General features: G+C 37.5%; 1 protein-coding gene across 1 annotated transcript in view; it reads right to left on the bottom strand.

The window, feature by feature from the left end:
• NAF1 (nuclear assembly factor 1 ribonucleoprotein) overlaps positions 1–18200 on the bottom strand; it is a 38308-nt gene extending 20108 nt beyond the window's left edge. Inside the window, exons 1-3 of the mRNA XM_081811269.1 lie at positions 17680–18200; positions 13085–13253; positions 140–233 (exon numbers count right to left, since the gene is read on the bottom strand). Coding sequence (XP_081667395.1) covers positions 140–233; positions 13085–13253; positions 17680–18008 — 592 coding nt within the window. The 5' untranslated portion in view covers positions 18009–18200. The remainder of the gene's footprint in view (positions 1–139; positions 234–13084; positions 13254–17679) is intronic.
• Between the last annotated feature and the right edge of the window lie 375 nt (positions 18201–18575).

The following is an 18575-nucleotide window of genomic DNA, read 5'->3' as shown; positions in this document are numbered from 1 at the left end:
TGAATTTATCTATTCAAACTTAACTATAAAATGAAGTATTATTACATATTTCACAGAAAATGCACTAGTCATAAAGTCTTTCATTTGATGAATGCATACTTGGATATAAGTAATTTTACTCATAAAATTATTTACATACCTAATTGCTCAATAATACTTGAAACCATCCCAAGAGGCTTTAATTCAATATCTTCAGGCAGAATAATAGTGAGTTCTTCAACAGAAGGTAGTTCCTATAATATAAAAAAAGCATTGATCTTCAACAACTAAAAAAAATAGGACATCATTTCCATTTAAAGTACTATAAACATTTCTGAAGATGTAACATTAAGCACTTATACCATCTCTTTGATGTGATCCTTTTTAGTGTCTGACAGTATTTCTTCTACTTCCAATATCTCCCCACATAAGTGATGCAACAGCATCTATACCTGAATCCAGCTAAACTAAGAACATGGACAAAAGTACCCAGATTTTTCCAACCATACTTGAATGAGACAAAAAAACCAAAAAACGCTATTACTGTTAAGGAATTCAAGGCAAAAAAAAAAAAAAAAGGCATTTCACTTAAAGTGATTCCCAGAGAAATGATTCTACTGGTCACTACAATTTCTCCACAGAAGAAGAGTTCTCTCTCTTAGCTGTCTTAATTTGGTTAATTAATTTGACAGGGAATAAGTAGTTGAAAAGAGAAACAGCAATCTCTTCTGGGGCTGTTTGAAAAAGAGTAAATGTCTAGCTTCTTCAGGAAAAAAAATCTAGAATTCCTGGGAAACAGAACATAGGCTCCACCCGGAAAAGCTGTGAAGTGTTGCCTCGTATCTTCTTTCTCTATGTTAAAATCTAAATTCCTTTACGTTAAAAATTCCTCTTTTCTGACCCAGCTACTAACTATACCTCAGTTGCTATAGAAACTAGATGTTGAAGTAGAGACGAAGTTGAAGAGAAATCTAAGAATAAAACTGACCTTAGCCTTTAAACTAAACAAACAGAACTTTCTATTTTTGACCTTTGCCAAAAGACCATGATTAACTTTTATTTTATTTTATTTTATTTTTTTTTTAAAGATTTTATTTATTTATTTGACAGAGAAAGACACAGCGAGAGAGGGAACACAAACGGGGAGTGGGAGAGGGAGAAGCAGACTCCCTGCCGAACAGGGAGCCCGATGCGGGACTCGATCCCAGGACTCCAGGATCATGACCTGAGCCGAAGGCAGTCGCTTAACCAGCTGAGCCACCCAGGCGCCCCCATGATTAACTTTTATTTTTTTTTATTTTTTTTTTTTTTCATTTGTGATAGTTATGTTTTATAATTTTTTTTCCCCCCCATGATTAACTTTTAGAAGGAAGTTCTTCCTTAAGAAGGCTTGAAAGTGTATGTTAGGAGTTGGTTGGGGAGGAGAAAGAGAACTTCTGAAGAAATGTTGAAAAAGATGGGAAAAGCCTAAACAATACAGTGTATTACAGATGAATGGATCATGGTAATCATTTTCCTCTTCAGGGACTCAAAGAAGGTTTTTAATAAACCATATAACCAGAGTTAAAGTATAACTTGCTTCTGGGAGATGCTATTTTCTGATCAAGAATTACTTACAAACAACCACACTAAAGGTCTCAACCAACTTCACGCAGAAGACTTAACCTCGCACGGTTAGTCTGGATGGGGTCGTGAGGAAATGACGGTTTTATATCAGACTTTTTCTGAGTACTTTTAGGGAGAGGACAACCACTTGTCATTTTTGCATATTAAATATGGATAGTTTTTCTTGGCAAGACCATGGTTTGAAAGTGGTCCATATGTGTATTAGAATAGAGAAGGGAGTACAGTTCTTAGAACTGGTAAAGAACATGTGACATGGGATAGCCTTGTTAAGAAGCTCTTAGCAAAAGAAATCCCACACCCAGTTAAATACAAGAATAGAGAACTATAATGTTGGGAGACTGCAGACAGGAGGGCTTTCCTGATATTTTAGAGAGCAAATCACACTGCCTTCTGCTTCCGGATGGGGTAGTAGGTCTTATAAGTAGTAAATGGCATTTTCTAATGCAGAAGTATAGTGATGAAATCTGAAATCTCCCCCACTGACTAACCAAATCACAGTTAAATCTAGAGCAAAAACTTTTCGTACTTTTGGACTGCGAGAGAGCCCACTGGTTAAATAAAGTCAGGATCATGTAGGTAGAACAAAGGAAAAGGAAGTCTCTAAGAGAAAGTGCTGTTAGATCTTTTGGGAAAACCTCTGAACTGAGGAGGAGGGTAAACCAAATACTGTTAACACTTAGAACATAAAATCAATGTTATTCTCAAATAAATAAATGCTATCTGGCCACAGAATGAAAAGCTCCTGTTTTGTATTTTCTATTAAGAGGAATAAAGTCCATGCAATATAATTATGTTTTGGTATAGGTTCAAATTCTGATACTGTTTTAATTTCTTTTAACTTTAAAATATAAAATACATGCTCCTGTTTTTTAAAGAAGAAAAAAAAAATTAGTAGTACCAAAGTACTCAGAGTAAAAAGCAAAAATTGCCCTGATTACTTTCAACCTCCCAATCCCTCTCCACAGAGAGCTGTTAACAGTTTATCCTTCAAATACATTTACCATGCAGATATAAACTTTACATTTCTAATTGTAAAACATTTTACTTATATCCACATTATAATGCAAGTTATCCTTTTTACCTATCATATTTTGTACATCTTTCTACACCAAAACATAAACATCTAATTTTTTAAACATTCTTACAGTATATCACACTGTATAACTGTAACTTAACACAAGTTACCTGATAAAACATCTGTCTCTTTTTAATTTTTATCATTACATACAATGATAAAATGAACTATCCTTCACATACATCTTCGTGTAACTTCTGTGATAAATCCCTGTAACTGGAACTGCTAGATCCAAAGATATGAACACTTTTGACAGATACTGTCAAGTTTCTTTTCAAAAAGGTTCCATCAATTAACAATTCCACAAATGATGACAGATTTTCTCACATTCATGCCATCACTGAGAAGCAAACTAAATCTTTGCCAGTGTGATAGGTCTATGATATAAAATAGCATCTTTTTTTATTTTACTTTCTTCATTAATCAGGAAGACTGTGCATCCTTGCATGTTTCCTGGCTATCCAATTGTGTTTATGAATTGTTTGTATATTTTACACATTTCTCTTTCAAAGGGTTTATCTTTTTATTAATTTATAAGAGAACTTTGGGTTAAAGAACATTCGCCCTTTATCAAATACAAAGAAAATACCCATTCCCTTTCCTCCCAGAATGGTTTTTAGTATTTAAGTTGCTTAATGAACTTCAGCATTTTAATTTTTATGTAGTCAAATATATCAAGCTTTTCTTTTTTTTGGCTTTTGAGACTTATGTCACAGAGAGAAAGACCTTCCCCATACCAAAATCACTTTTTAAATTCACTCATATTGGGGCGCCGGGGTGGCTCAGTCGTTAAGCGTCTGCCTTCGGCTCAGGTCATGATCCCAGGACCCCGGGATCGAGCCCCGCATCGGGCTCTCTGCTCGTCGGGAAGCCTGCTTCTCCCTCTCCCATTCCCCCTGCTTGTGTTCGCTCTCTCGCTGTGTCTCTCTCTGTCAAATAAATAAAATCTTTAAAAAAAAAAAAAAAAAGTGACCGTCTATTCCTACTTGTGTTCCTATTTGTGTTTTTTTAAATCAGACTGCTGAATTTCATCTAATGCCTTTTCATCATCTTTTGAGATAATTATAACATAATTTACTGTAAGTTGAGCAGGTCAGCTCCAGGGTCTGATGAAATCCTGATGTTCTCCTCTTCTAAAGATGTCTATGAGACACATCTAGCAATGAGGAAGACAGGGGAAGATATACAATGCTAGAATATTTGTAGTGATGCAGGGACCCACTCTTGTGGTCAAAAGCAGAGTCTGCCAGTATAGTTATGTCAAGCAGTATATTTGCTTTGAAAATGGTGGACATTTTGGGGGTTGGATCAAAGAAGAAGAGATATATTTGTCCCTTTTAAACAAGCATGCTTTCCATGGGCTTTTCATAAAGATTTTTGTCAGGCTTGAAGAGGCAGAACTTCAGAAGGTTTAAAAGGAAAGTTCCTTGACTGCCATGTCAGACAGGACAGTATATGATCTTGTCTTGGTATCTGGATGTCAAATGTTACTTTCTCTTCCCTAACTATGAAAGCTGAAGTACTGCACCTCCACCAAGCCTAGTTACCTCTTTACTAAATTATCCTGATTTTCTTTTTTGTAAACATCTTACTGTCTAACATCCTATGTGTTTTCTTGCTTAAAGTTCATTTCCCTAACTATACAATAAATCCAACAATAAACAGGCTTTGGTCAGCCTTGCCCATTGCCATAGCACCCAGAACAATGACTAGCACATAGTAGGTGCTGAGCATATATTTATTAAATGACTTATCTCATCAGTCTGGGTTAAACAAAATTCTCAGAAGAGATCACAGTCTTTTTCAATCAGAGCAAAACCAGATAATGAAAATATAATTCCCAGAATTCAAGAGAATCCTCAAAGAACAGAAGTTAAAAAGGCAGGCTTCTAAGGAAGCTTCATTGCCCAGGACTAATGCATAGATATGTCAGATTTGCAGCAGCAAACATTATTACAATTATTAGACTAACACCTAGCTCCCTGATTACATAGCGGCTGTTCAGCAGCTGTTCCCGGTAAGATAACAAATAAATCTGCGCAGTCGCATAATCTCCTTTCAAGAAATAAAAATCCATCACTTTACTTTTCCATGAGTGGGGAAAGGATGTGTTACAGCAAAGAGGAAAAACAAACTCCAATAAGGGAAAAAAGAGTAGCCAGAACACACTGAAGGACATTACCACTCTTGACAGGACACACAGGATCTAAAGAATTAGAAGTAAAAGGCATACTGATGAAACTAAAACACTGAAGTTAGAGTTGATGAGGAAAACCTGGGATAGAAAGACCTTCTCCATCATATAAGCAAAATCCAAGTGTCCTGAAAATAAAAGACAAGAAGGCTATATTTACTGCAGGTAAGGAAGATTAAACTATAAGCCTGGATTACCCTATAACCCTCATGGAAAGATGGATAAGTGGGTAAGAAAGGCTCCTTTTATTCTGTTTATCCAATACCAGACACTAACTACATTTGATTATTTAAATTTCATTAATGAAAATTATGTAAAATTTAAAATGCAGTGTTTGATTGGACTAGCCACATTTCATATGCTCAACTGCTACAGTATTAACACAGTGTGGATATAGAACACTTCCACCATTGCAGGAAGCTCTACTGAACAGCACTGCTTTACATTCTTGTACATCCCAAAAGCCCTCCCTTACAAAACATACACCCAAGTATTAATAGCACCACTCTATTTTCAGCCATTAATATAAATATAATTTTAAGGCCACATTATAACAGCATACACCACACTGCTATGAAGTCTTAATGATAACCTGAAAACTTTACCTGGAAAACGAAGATTTGTAATAAATCTCTATTTTTACCACTGTTACTTCTCCCAAATTAAAAAGAAACTAAAACCTGTCTTGGGTGCACAGTATATACAACTAGAAATAAATATCCAGCTATCATTTAAATAAAGTTTATATTATGCTTACTAACTCAAAACAAATGTTATCTGTAATAACAAAGAATAGGCAAGGAAAGGAAGAAAAATACTTCATTCACATCATTAGCAAAAGAAAAGGCCACATGGAAATAAAAATCCCCAGATACATAACACCATTTGGCAATGAACTACTAAAATTCACCATACTAAAGAAATTCAATCACGTATTTCCTACAATCTACAGTTCCAAGTCAAAGGCTCTATTAAAAGATAATATGGCCCAAGCATATGCAATTTAAGAAAGCTTACATTATGATACAATCATCTATCACCATGACAAAATACACTACATTATTCAGAAACCAAATAATCAAGGAAGTTCAAATGATCAAATTCTAATGTTGCTATGTACGCACGTCTACACAAGAACTAAAAATACAGCAGACTTAAATCTACCTGTTATTAGTTCCAAATCTGCTCTCCCCTACTTAAATACTACCTCAGGCAAATCACTTTCTTTCTGGGAATCAGTTTTCTTATCTCTAAATAGTAAGAAAACTGAGCAAAAGTTCTGAATATTTCATGCAAATGGCCAATACAATTTAAAAAATGTTTAACTGCATGTAATCAAAAAGACAGCACATTAAGACGGAAATTATATGCCAGCCTCAAACACAATTACTCTAATTCTGGATAACAGATACCCCTAACTATGGCATTAAATAAATGCACTGTCCTACCTATACTTCTGGAATATCCATGAAAGAGCAATTATTGTTTGTGTTACAAAAATATTATTATATTCTGATTCCTGAACATCTGTATGGCCTACAAGGTTGTTCAGTTAGGCAAAATATTCAAATGAGTACCACATATTAAAAATCTCCCCTATTAAAAAATTAAACTGTAGACACACTAGTTAAAAAAAAAAAAAATGGATGTCTAAGACTTCCAGTGCAAAAATGGAAGGAGCTAATGGGTCAAAAATGGCCCTCTGAGAAGACGACATTTGTACATTACAATGACCTTGCCTTCTCTAGTTCTTTGAAGACTTATTATTGGGCAAGAAAAAAAAAAATCAGTAATTTATGATTTTCTGAGGAAAATTATCTAAAGAACTTTGATTTGGGTTTTCACTCACAAATCTAGAAAAAGGGCAGCAGAGGGTAATGGGAAAGGAATCAAACATTCCAAATGGCAACTAACCCTTTCTTGGTGCTAGACTGGGGAGAATTTTTAAAAAGTGAGGAAAGTGGAATAAAATTATCTGACCACTTTCCTTATTATTACCCAAGAATAGAGGACATGCATGTGGCAGCCAATTACCTGACGCTATCAGGTGAGCCTTCACCTTTCAGATATGGTTGGAAAGTGGGATCCAATCCCTGGAGTACTGAGAGCCATGATTGGAAACTTTTTTTTTTCCCCCCCTTATAGCTGGTAAAACATATTGGAAAAAAGAACGGATTAGATCTGTACACTGTGTGGTAACTAAGACCACATATAACATTTAGTCTAATTCATCAACTTAACAAAAGTACTTTTACATGTTCCATGGAACTCAATACACATTAATTGCCCTTCTTAATTACCTTGTTGTGTATGACACTAAAGATTGAGACTAGCCCATTAAATATTTTCACCTAAAAAATGAAAACCAACACTCCTTTGCAGTGTTTTTATATTTTTCTCTTTAAGTAAATACTATATTCTTACCGTTTTTCTCTAAAACTAGTCAGAAACAAAGTTCATAAGAATATCTTCAAAAGTTGACTCACATTAAAATAAAATTATAATCCATCTCAATAAGAAAAAACCTTCAATGATATAATTCTAAGCATTATCTTTTATGTTAACTGAGGAGTCCATATTTCATCAAATCTAAGACACTTATTTTATATATCATGAAGATAAAACCACTACCAAATTATTGTAAAATGTCAACAATTATTAGTCCCAAATTTCAAAATGAAAAAGTGCCCATTTTGGAAGTGACAACATCATGTGTATGGATGATAAACGAATGAACAAAGAAACACTCCCTGAGCTCCTACTACGTAACCAACACTGGGAATACAACTGTCATGCAACAGACTCTTACCTATCAGTGGGAAAGTGCATATTCTCTTCACCTGTCACCTTTCCATACCTATCCTATCCATCTTGCAATCTAGGATGACTTCCTTGACCCTTGCACTGTTAGCTATCTCCTCTTCCACTCAATCCTACAACTCTGTATGTCCAGTACCACTCATCTTGCATTCAATCATTAACTTTCTGGTGTCACTTTGCTTTTAGCCAAAGTGTATGCACTCACTCCCTAGCTAGATTCCCTTTTAACAGACATTTGTCTTTATCCTCTAAAGCAATCAGAACTTATTAAAATCTACTGAGGAATGGGGGAATCTAATAAATGGAATGCTTGTGTGTAATAACCATATATATATTTTGTGTGTGTATATATACACACACACAAATTATACACACACATACATGCTTATTACTTTACTGAAAACACTATCTGAAGTTTAAGGGATCATATCTGTTGGCTATAAGCTTTACTAAAATAATTTTGTATAATGAAGCACAAAATTTTAATTTTTTAAAAAATCTGAGCACTATTTTTAAAGAGCACCAAGTATCAATTTAAAAATATCTCCTCTCAAGTACATAAGCCATTTCTTAAACATCAGATATTTTGAAAAGAATGTTAAAAAGTGTCTTCAGTATTCTATGATACAATGTAATAATTTCAAACACATTTAGAGTCATAAAATGCTGAAGTTGAAAGAGGCCTGCATTTAGGGCAAAATTTATAAAGTAAGCTAGGCCTTGAAAACAACATATTCAGTCAACGATTATTAAGTGAAGACCATGGTGCATTGTAATTTCATGGATGGTGGGAGATCAAAAGTATGAAATAATCCGCTGTAACTTCTGACCACTTGATGTGTCCAGATATTTCCATATCCTCATGTTAGGATGTTTTATGATATGTGTTTGCACTGCCAAAATCAGAAAGAAAATATAGCGTACTCAACCTAACTACAAAATACATTTGTTTTACAATATAATATAGGCAGTCTCCAAATAACGAAGGTACCAAGAACTGCCTACCAGCATTACATTTTTTCTTAGTCATGCTATTATGTGTATACATACGCATTAATATGCCTACTGCAGTATTATCCATTTTTTATCCCCATAAGCACTGTAACCATAACTTTTAAATGTTATGTAAAACCTTTCAGGTTTTCAGAAGAGAAAATAATAGGCATTAATTTATAAAATTCATTTCTGATTAAGGTTCTGAAATGTCACAATCCCATAAATGTTTTTATGATTCTAGATTTTTAATTATACCTTATTTATTTAAATAAACAGGCCAGGGCATAAACTGCTGAGAAAATTTTTCAAAAAGGACCTAATTTTCCAATTCACTGAAACACTGAATAAACCCTATGTGGTTTAATGTAGTTCAAAGCTGTAATACGTATGCTGCTTTACATTTACTGTGTAGGTCATGTATAAACCTTCTCAGCATTAAAGAGGAGTTTATGATCAAAAGAATAATTCCACATGGTTAAATTTAACAGCATATATTACATAACTGTGACATATAAAAAGAGCCAACTAAGATTACTCTCCTTTTCAAAGCCTCTTTAGCTAACCATTCCCTTTTTTTTCTCTTTTCCTCACCCCTTTTTCTAAATCAAGATATAACCATATCTTGTCATCCCAAGAGACTGCTGCAACTCTCTAAGGTTTAATTCTAAAAAAAAACAATCATGAGGTTACTTCACTGTAGCTCCCATGTACCTACCATTAGAGATCTGCAATAGTTAGTAGTTAGATCACCAGGATCTAACTTTCCAACAAAGTGAAAAGATTTAAAAAGCTAGATCCAGGGAGGTGACACTCCTACTTGACAAACAGAATAACTGGAGGTAAAAATTAAGCTCAGCACGCCTGCATGGCAATAGGAAACAGCCCAGAATATGAGACACTTTATAAAGAGGTGGGACATAAAACTGAGTTAAACTGGGCATGCCTATGTTCCAGAGATCTCTAAAGATCCAGCACAAACTCTGAAATTGATAGAACTGCTTGGCCCATTTTAATTTATGTACACCTTTTAGCAAAGACAACATGGATAGAATGTTTCATTAATTTTCTCCAGCATTTCATTAGGAAATTAAATAGAATACATAGATCAAATGCTCCATGCACAATCCCTGCTGTCTAAGAGGATATACCAGTATGACCTGAACAAAATGGTACATCTGACACTGGCTAGAGCTGGTTTTAACAAGAGGGGACAGTTCCCAGGAAAAGTGGACTGTCATTTTCAAAAACAAAACAAAACAAAAAACCCCAAAACACACACACAAAAACTAATCTAGTAAGTAATAGGATTGCCCCAAAAGTCAGCAAAGAAATATAGCACCAACTGGCTGGTTCAAGGGGAAGGTCAAAGTAGAAGACAATGTATTTAGAGCCAGGGTCACAGCAATCTACATGCAAGCTAGAATTTTAAAAGATTAATCTATAGGTAAACAGAAGAAGTCAGTGAGTAAAGAAAGACTAAAACGACACTCAGAAAACTATGAGAATATCCAAGAGGCATATAAAAGAAATAGCATGGCTATCCTCAATAGTTGCCTTAATTCCCAATGGCTTTCCTATCCAAATAAGTTTACAATGCATCCCCCCTCTCTTGAGGTAAGTGGAGAGTCTTTTTTGCTCACAACCACAAGAGCCCAATGTAAAGTCACATGTGATAACCCCCTGCAAGTATTTCCCTTTTACTCTCTACACAGGATGACTATTATCACTGACTAAACAGCATCCCTTTTTGAAATGGATAGAAGACTTCCTTTCCTATGACAGAGAACCCATTCCTTGTGGTTTGCATGGGGTTGGTATCGCCCACCCAACCCTCAAGCTTCTCAAAATACACATACATTCACACTCCCTTTCTGTCAGCTGGCTTTTACATGTTCCCGCCCTCACACTTGCCCATGTGCTTTCTCTAAAGCACTCACTTTCCTACATACCCTCCCACCCAAACAAGAGTGACTATGTGACTCATGCCCAAGCAATCCAAATACACATTCCACTAGCCTCAATGATGTGTTCAGGGCTGTGTACCAGGCCCCAGGTAAACCAGTACAAGTCCTCCCCATGACTTTCATATAGGAATATCAATGGCCAAACTGCCAGCCCCATGGAGAAAAACCTACTGAGCAAGAAAGAAGTGGAGTCCTAAAGATACTGAGTACAGGTAGCCCTATCATCCTGGTCTTCAGGGCCAAGTCACTCTCTTCCCTTAATTCCAGAGTTGAAGTCCTGAAGGAGTCCTAATAATACTCTTTCACAGCCCTAAGTCAAAGATTTATGGCAATCCAGGGAACTCATCCCTCTACCTCACCCATTAGCAGTGGTCTAATGGACTAGGAACTTCCAATAAGTTCACTTCCTAATCATGTAAATATAAAATAAAGCAGACAGCTACTCAAGAATCTAAAGTTGAAAAATAACGACTATAACTGATTCTTCCATCTTTCCCAAAGACCCCTTGCAACTGGCACAAAAAAGAACAGATTGTCCCACTGTTCAAGTTTCAAAAGCTAACATATCTTTCCAGTAAAAATGTAATTTTCTGATATGAGCCAAACATACACTCTCACAATTCAATAGCACTTCCAAAATCGTATTTGTCTCTGTTTATTTACTGTCTGCCTCTCTCCACCGGGCACGATGAGAGCAGAAACTGGAGGGTCTTGTTTACAGCACCTAGTATATGGCCAGTGTGCTATAATAGTTTAAGAATGAATGAACATAAAATGCCTCTTGTTTTCTCACTCATTCTATAATCATGTATTACTGCTGCCTGACAACCTATTATCTGTCAAGCACTCTACTGCACACTACGGGAACTACAAAAATCAGATATGAACTTAGCCTTCCAGAATGTGTTTCCTGGCCTCTGTGTGAACATGGACCCCTTTAGTTTTCTGAGGAAAATATGAGCACTCTACCAAGAAAAATACTTAAACATATAGACTAAGATTTTGCATTAAATTTTAAGAGATTCACAAGGTAAGAATTCCAGGTCAAGTAAGATAAGTAAGAAAATGATACATATAAAAGTACTGTGGTCCTTTATTTGTTGATTTTTATGCTCTGAGAAAACTTAAGTAGAAAGCTGACCAAGATACAAGAGAAACAACGAAGAAGTCTCCCAATACTTTCAGAAAATAGTGTATGTTGGGAAAGCTTTGTGTAAAAAGACCAGTAAGGGATAGCAATGTCTGTAGTATGAAAACAAGAACCACCAATGAAGTTGCATAAAAATTCAAGAGGTTTTCAATATATAAAGCATAAATGAGATAGGAAATTTCTCATTACAAGTAGAGAAAAAGAAGTAATATTGGTAGAATTTAGGCATGAAAAGGTGCCCGATTACCTCGAGACTTTTAAAATGTTTTCAAACCTTGCATTAAACTGTTTCATTGATTTAAGTATTACATAATAAATGTAATTAGTGATCATTAAATTTTTAAAAAGCATTAGTTGTAATTAAAGTACATGTGGGTGTAAGGAGAATAAACATGCGGCAATACAGCCTATATTCTGAAATCCTGAGATGTTCCTCTTGGATCATGAGGTTTCAACCAAACTACCATCATCCTTCTAGGATGGAAGGAAGAAAAGGAAATAACCACATAAGAGTCAACTTCACAAACCAACCCTATCAAGTGCCAATAAATACCATCCTATAATAAACAAGTTTTCTCCATCTACAACAAAAATGCTCCCAAAACTTCAAGTTAACAGGAGTCCTAAGAAACTCAACCCATCTAATTTTCCTTTCTACTTCTCTTAAATGCAATCAATTAAAAGGATTTCAATTACTACTGAGCAAAATTTTCTGACTTGCGGACCAAAAAAAAACCCCAAATAAACAAAAAAAAACCCCCCAAACTAGGTTGTAAATCTACATAAGAAATCTTTGTAGGAAAGATAGCAAGCTAAAGTTGATGTCCATCAAGAATAATTACCAAATATTAGATTTAGAAACAACCTTAGAAACCTTAGCAACCACATCAATCCTCTCTTTTATTTAAAAAAAACCAAGGCAGGGGCGGCGCCTGGGTGGCTCAGTCAGTTAAGCATCTGCCTTTGGCTCTGGTCACGATCCCAGGGTGCTGGGATCAAGCCCCAGGTTGGGCTCCCCGCCCAGAGGGGAGTTTACTTCTCCCTCCCCCACCTCCGCTTGTGCTCGCTCGCTCTCTCTCTGAAATAAAATCTTAAAAAAAAAAAAAAACATAAAAAATAAAAATAAGAAAACCAAGGCATAGCAAAAGTATGCCCAATAAGAGGTTGAGAAGTCTTCAAATTTACAGAGCCAGATATAGGCCAAATAACATCAATATTAGTATCATAACATATATTTAATAACTTTCAAATTAGGTTTAATAACAAATCTAAGTACTTACATTAAGGAGTAACTCATCTTTTGTTTTAAGAGGAAAATTCTTATTTTCCTTCTCAGTTTGTAAATCATCTTCTCCATCTGACAGCAGTGGAGGAAGTGATATACAAGAGGAAGATGATGAGGAAGATGATGAAGATGAGGAGGAGCTTGAACTATCTGAATCTGTTTCACTGTAGGGAAGAAAAGTCAAAAACTTAGGAAAGCATTATTACAGTGGTATTAAATTATAATTTTTCAACTAGGAAATATCTACTATGTATTTACTGTTGCTGATATAATTCAAAAGCTAGCAATTCGAAGTTGACTATGGTATTTGGAAAGCAGTCTTTAATCCATTGATAACATTTTCAACCCCTGCTATAACCCAAACCCTATTATTATAATAGTCTCACACATCACACGTTTGTCTTAATCTAGTTAAGCACATGACAAATCACTGACAAGAGAAAGGTCTGGACAAGACACCTTTCTTATTAGCCATCAGTGACCAGATCACTTAATTGCCAATAAAATGTCTTCAGGGGGCGCCTGGGTGGCTCAGATGGCTAAGCGTCTGCCTTCAGCTCAGGTCATGACCCCAGGGTCCTGGGATCGAGCCGCGCGTCGAGCAGGGAGCCCGCTTCTCCCTCTACTGTTCCCCCTGCTTGTGCTCTCTCGCTCTCTCTGTCAAATAAATAAAATCTTTAAAATAAAAAAATAAAATGCTGTCTTCATACAACTTGGAAACTCCTGAAAGTTACCAACCATGTTGACCACTCTACTCTAAAAATTCCCTTAGCCCTTGGCTTCACAGCAATTGTTACCAGTAATCCTCTTAGTTTAAATTTTGTTTGGGAGCCTGGGTGGCTCAGGTCATGATCCCAGGGTCCTGGGATCGAGTCCCGCATCGGGCTCCCTGCTCCTTGGGAGCCTGCGTGGCTCAGGTCATGATCCCAGGGTCCTGGGATCGAGTCCCGCATCGGGCTCCCTGCTCCTTGGGAGCCTGCTTCTCCCTCTGCCTCTCTCTCTCTCTCTCTCTGTCTCTCATGAATAAATAAATAAAATCTTTAAATTTTGTTTGCTGGCTTTCTCCCTCAGCCCATTTTATGTGCTGTTTTGAAAAGTTCCACCCTCATTTTCTCTTCTCTCTATCCTCTTCCCATTGATAACCTCATTCACTCAAATGATTTCAATCATCACCCATGTATAGATAACTCCTAAATCAACAGCCTTGATATTGATAACTCTAGGCTCCACCCCTAATCTCCAGCTGCATACTGGCCACCTCTGTATGAAAAACCTACACTTACCTCATTCTAGCAACAAATTTAATTAAAAAAAAAAAAAAAGCATTCTCCTTACTGAAACTGCTTCTGTCCTTGAGCCTCTATTTTATTTCATTGCTTAGTGTTCAATCCAGTCACTATAGGTAGAAATCTTGGAATCACTCTGAGCCAATACCATCTCACAGTCAATGATAAAATCCTACCTTCAGATGACAAACATCACTCCTATTCCATTTCTCAATCCCATTTCCACTGTTACTATGACCCTATTTAGGGGGAAATCCTCATTTCTCACCTATTTTTCTGTAATAATTGTATAACTGACGTCAATACTCGTAGTCTCTTCCCATAACAATCAACCCTTCCTCCTACTGCTATTACCTTCACCCTCTCATGACCTTCCATCCTAATCAGTTCACACGCTTGCTTTAAAAAAAAAAAAAAAAAAATCCATGACTGGACATTAGATCTGAAGGAATTATCAATTTTGTTATGTGTGATAACTGTGATTATGTAAAAGAATGTCCTCTTAGAGAACGCATGCTGAAACATTTAGGGAGAAAGTGTCATAGTATCTATAAATGACTTTAAAAGGGCTCAATAGCATGCATATGTGAAACAAAGTCCTGAAATGTTAATAAGTGTTAAATCAAGGTGATGGCTCTATGTGTTTGTACCATTCTTTCCATTTTTTTTAATGAAGAAAACATTAAACACAGAGAAAAGCTTTAAAAGTTTCTCCACAAATCTACACTGTATACAAGATAAAGGCCATCTCAGGGCCCTTTGCAATCAGGTTCCTGGTAACCTTCACAATCCCATCTCCTCCCACATCTAGCACAGAAGCATATAAAATGTCCCAAATCCTGTTGTACTTTCACTACTTCATGCCATTATTTGTGCTATTTCCTTTGACTGGAATGTCTCCAGGACAAAAAAAGGCCATTCCTCTTTATAAGCTCAACTCAAATGTTATCTCCTCTGAAGTCATCCCCTATCCACCAAAGTAGATTTACTTCTTTCCATATCGCCCAGAGCATTTTTTTCAAACTGCCTAGTACAGCCTGTCTCGTACTATCCATAATTCATTGAAAAACATGTCTTCTCAGATGGATTATGAAGTGCTTGAAACAAAGGCACTAGTTCTGGCAAGTATGGTCTTTTTCTGTTACAGGGGTAAATGGGCATCCCATTCACAACTCCTTCCTACTCTTACCACATTATGAATCTTTCCCTCTCTCCCAGATCATTCCTATCAGCATACCAAATTCTACAGTACCTCTGCTGAATTCCTCCAGCTATGGCCTCATTTCTCCCCTTGAAGTTTCTTGACAGAGTTGTTAACACATGCTATCTCTGCTCCTTTATTTCCCATTCAGTTTTTGCCCCAAATTGGCTTCCATCACCACCACTCCTTTACAAGGTCACCAACAATCTCCATGTTGTCAAGTCCAGTGGACATCCTTCTGTCATCTTAACTTTTCAGCAACATCTGACATGATTCTCCCTTACTTTCCCAAAAACCTCCCATATTTTGGGGTGGTATTCTACCCTCATGTACCTTCTTCTGTGTCCATGGTTTTAAATATGACCTTCACTTAAAAGAGACTAAATTGACATAACATCCAAATGTACTGCTTGAGAATCTTGTTTGAATTCCAATTCAAACAAACCAACTGTTAAAGACAACTAGAGAAATATGAATACTGACTGGGTATTAGGTGATATTAAGGAATTAAGGTTAATTTTACTACATTTGATAATGACATGGTGGTTACATAACAAGTACTTCATCAGTTAGAAATGTAAAGAACATACAGATAAGGTGACATACTGTTTGAGACTTCCTCTAAAAATCTCAGGTTAAAAAAAATGTTAGAAATACTAGATAAAACAAGATTAGCAAAATACTAGAAACCGTTTGTTTAAGTGTGGTAATGAGTACATTTGCATTCATTATATTACTCTCTACTTTTAACAAATTTGAAAATGTCCATAATAAAAAGTTAAAGTAAATCCTATCTGTAATCTCATGTTCAAATTTACGTCTCCAGTCCAGAATTGTCCTCCCAACTTTAAATTCATTATCCTACTGCTTCCCTGACATCTCCAATTAGCTGTCAAAGAAATCTCAAATAAACTGTCCAAATTAAACACTCATCCCAGATAGGTTACCCCCCATTTTACTAAACAGCACCATCATCCACACAGTTGATGCCTCCTTGTCTAGCCCACTACCCCATTTATCAAAATACTTAACTCCGATAACCATGGTCACGTCATGGACTCAATTCAACATCTTTCCAACTCTTTCCACACTAAGCCCTGTTCCACTCGTGCCTCTCTGCTTTCACTCTTGAACCCAGTTCAATTCCTTCTCTACAGAGCAAAGCTTATTAGAATATTAACCTGAGCATGCCATTTCTCTGCTTAAAATTCAGTAGCTTCCCTAACACTTAGAATTTAAAACTTTAACATGGCTACACAGTCTTAAAGGGCTGGGCTCTCCTATTACGTTCTCCATGCCTTGCTTGTTCCTTCACTGTAATTTTCACCACCTCTAATTTATGTATTGATGTATTTAGTTTTATTTTTCATCCTTCTCATTAGGGGTATTTTGTTCACCTATTCAGTATCCCACGTAACACACTCAAATACTTGTAGACAATGTTCAGTGTGATTTAGTTAACATCCTATAACCTTAAGTCCTCTCTCACCATAGGTTTCCCATTTAAAAGACACGGCGGCGGGGGGGGCGGGAGGTGCTGTCTATAAAACCTACCCAGATCATAAAACAATGCGAAATAACAATGTTTCACTAATTTCATGAACACTTGCTCCCTGCAAGGATTCTACAAAATTATCAGGACCCAAACTGGAAACGTATGAAACCTTTAACTGGTCCTTAATTCATCTGGTTCAAAAAACAAGGCCACACTCTAAACCTGATTTAAAAAAAAAAAAAAAAAAAAGGTCTGACACAAAATTCAAAGTTAAAACCACAAAGGGACACGCCAAATTGAGTGGTTATCGAAATAATCCAATATCCTCACGGTTTGTTTTTTGTTTTTGCGATCTATACATAAGACATTTCATACTACCAAATTTAGGAAGAAGAGGGATCTGATTATTAATCTCGGATTCGCAACGCGATTTGCAGAGAAGGGCGAAGAATGGGCGGTCCGAGCTACTTGTCAACACGTGCGCAGCAAGCTTCAGCTACCTCTCCTCTCTCCCAGGCCCACGCGGGCACCCTCTCAGTCCCCGACGCCGGCTTCCCCCTCTGCCCCCCCGCTCCCCACCGCAGCTCCAGAATCCCCAGGCACCCGACCTGTCCGAGTCCGAATCCGAGTCCGAGGTCTCTAGAGAGTCTGGAGTCCCCGCCTGCTCTGCGGCGCTCGGGGCGGTGACGCAGTTCCCTCCGGGTGGAGGTTCTGACCTTGACTGCAGCGCAAATTCAGGTGGCTGCTCCTCTGCAGGCTGAGCCTCCGCGGCCTGTCCGGTGTCCGGGGACGCCTCATCCGATTGCAGTGACGGCTGTGGCTGTGGGACAGGTACAGAGCCCGGAGACCGCACCGCCTGACCTTGGCCATCCCCCAAACCGGTGCCATTAAATTTCAGAGTTTCCAGCTGAGCGGCGGCGGCCTCCACTACTTCCATGCCGTAGCGCCAGAGACCCAGTCAGGCTCACGTTCAGGGCCCCCAGAAGGCTCGCGGCTCGCTAAAGAAGAGAGAACAACCGCGCGTCTTGTAACCGCACCTGGGCCCAACTTCCCGCGTTTCTCCGGTAACTACACGCCGCGCTGCCTGGAGACACGCCCCCGCCGTTTACAGGGCGGCACTTCCGGGGGAGCGTACTACGTGACGTGACGTGACGCGATTGCGCTCAATGGGAGCGGGACAGGGCTTTTGGAAACCAGACCACGCGCGGTCCTAAACCCGTCGTTTTCATTACCTCCTCGAGCTACAGCTCCCATCCTGGGGTCAAGTGGCTAGGCTTTCCTTTCACTGGCTGTGGGCCAATTCTACTTGGAGCGGAGATGCGAAGGAGGGCTTGTAGGACAGGGGGGACACCTGATTGCACGAGTCTCTGTACGTAAGAAACATGAGCCAGGAAGTCTTGAACAGACACGTCTAGTAAACTTCATTAAAGTTAAATGAAGCTGAATCGATAGATAGCAAGCACGTTAACCATTCATCTCCAAAAAATTACTACAACTATTCCTT

Source organism: Leptonychotes weddellii, chromosome 2 (genome assembly GCF_054177405.1).
Source record: "Leptonychotes weddellii isolate Sample4059 chromosome 2, ASM5417740v2, whole genome shotgun sequence".
NCBI lineage: Eukaryota > Metazoa > Chordata > Mammalia > Carnivora > Phocidae > Leptonychotes > Leptonychotes weddellii.
Note: the sequence above shows the minus strand (reverse complement) of the source record. Positions and strands in the feature narration are given on the sequence as shown.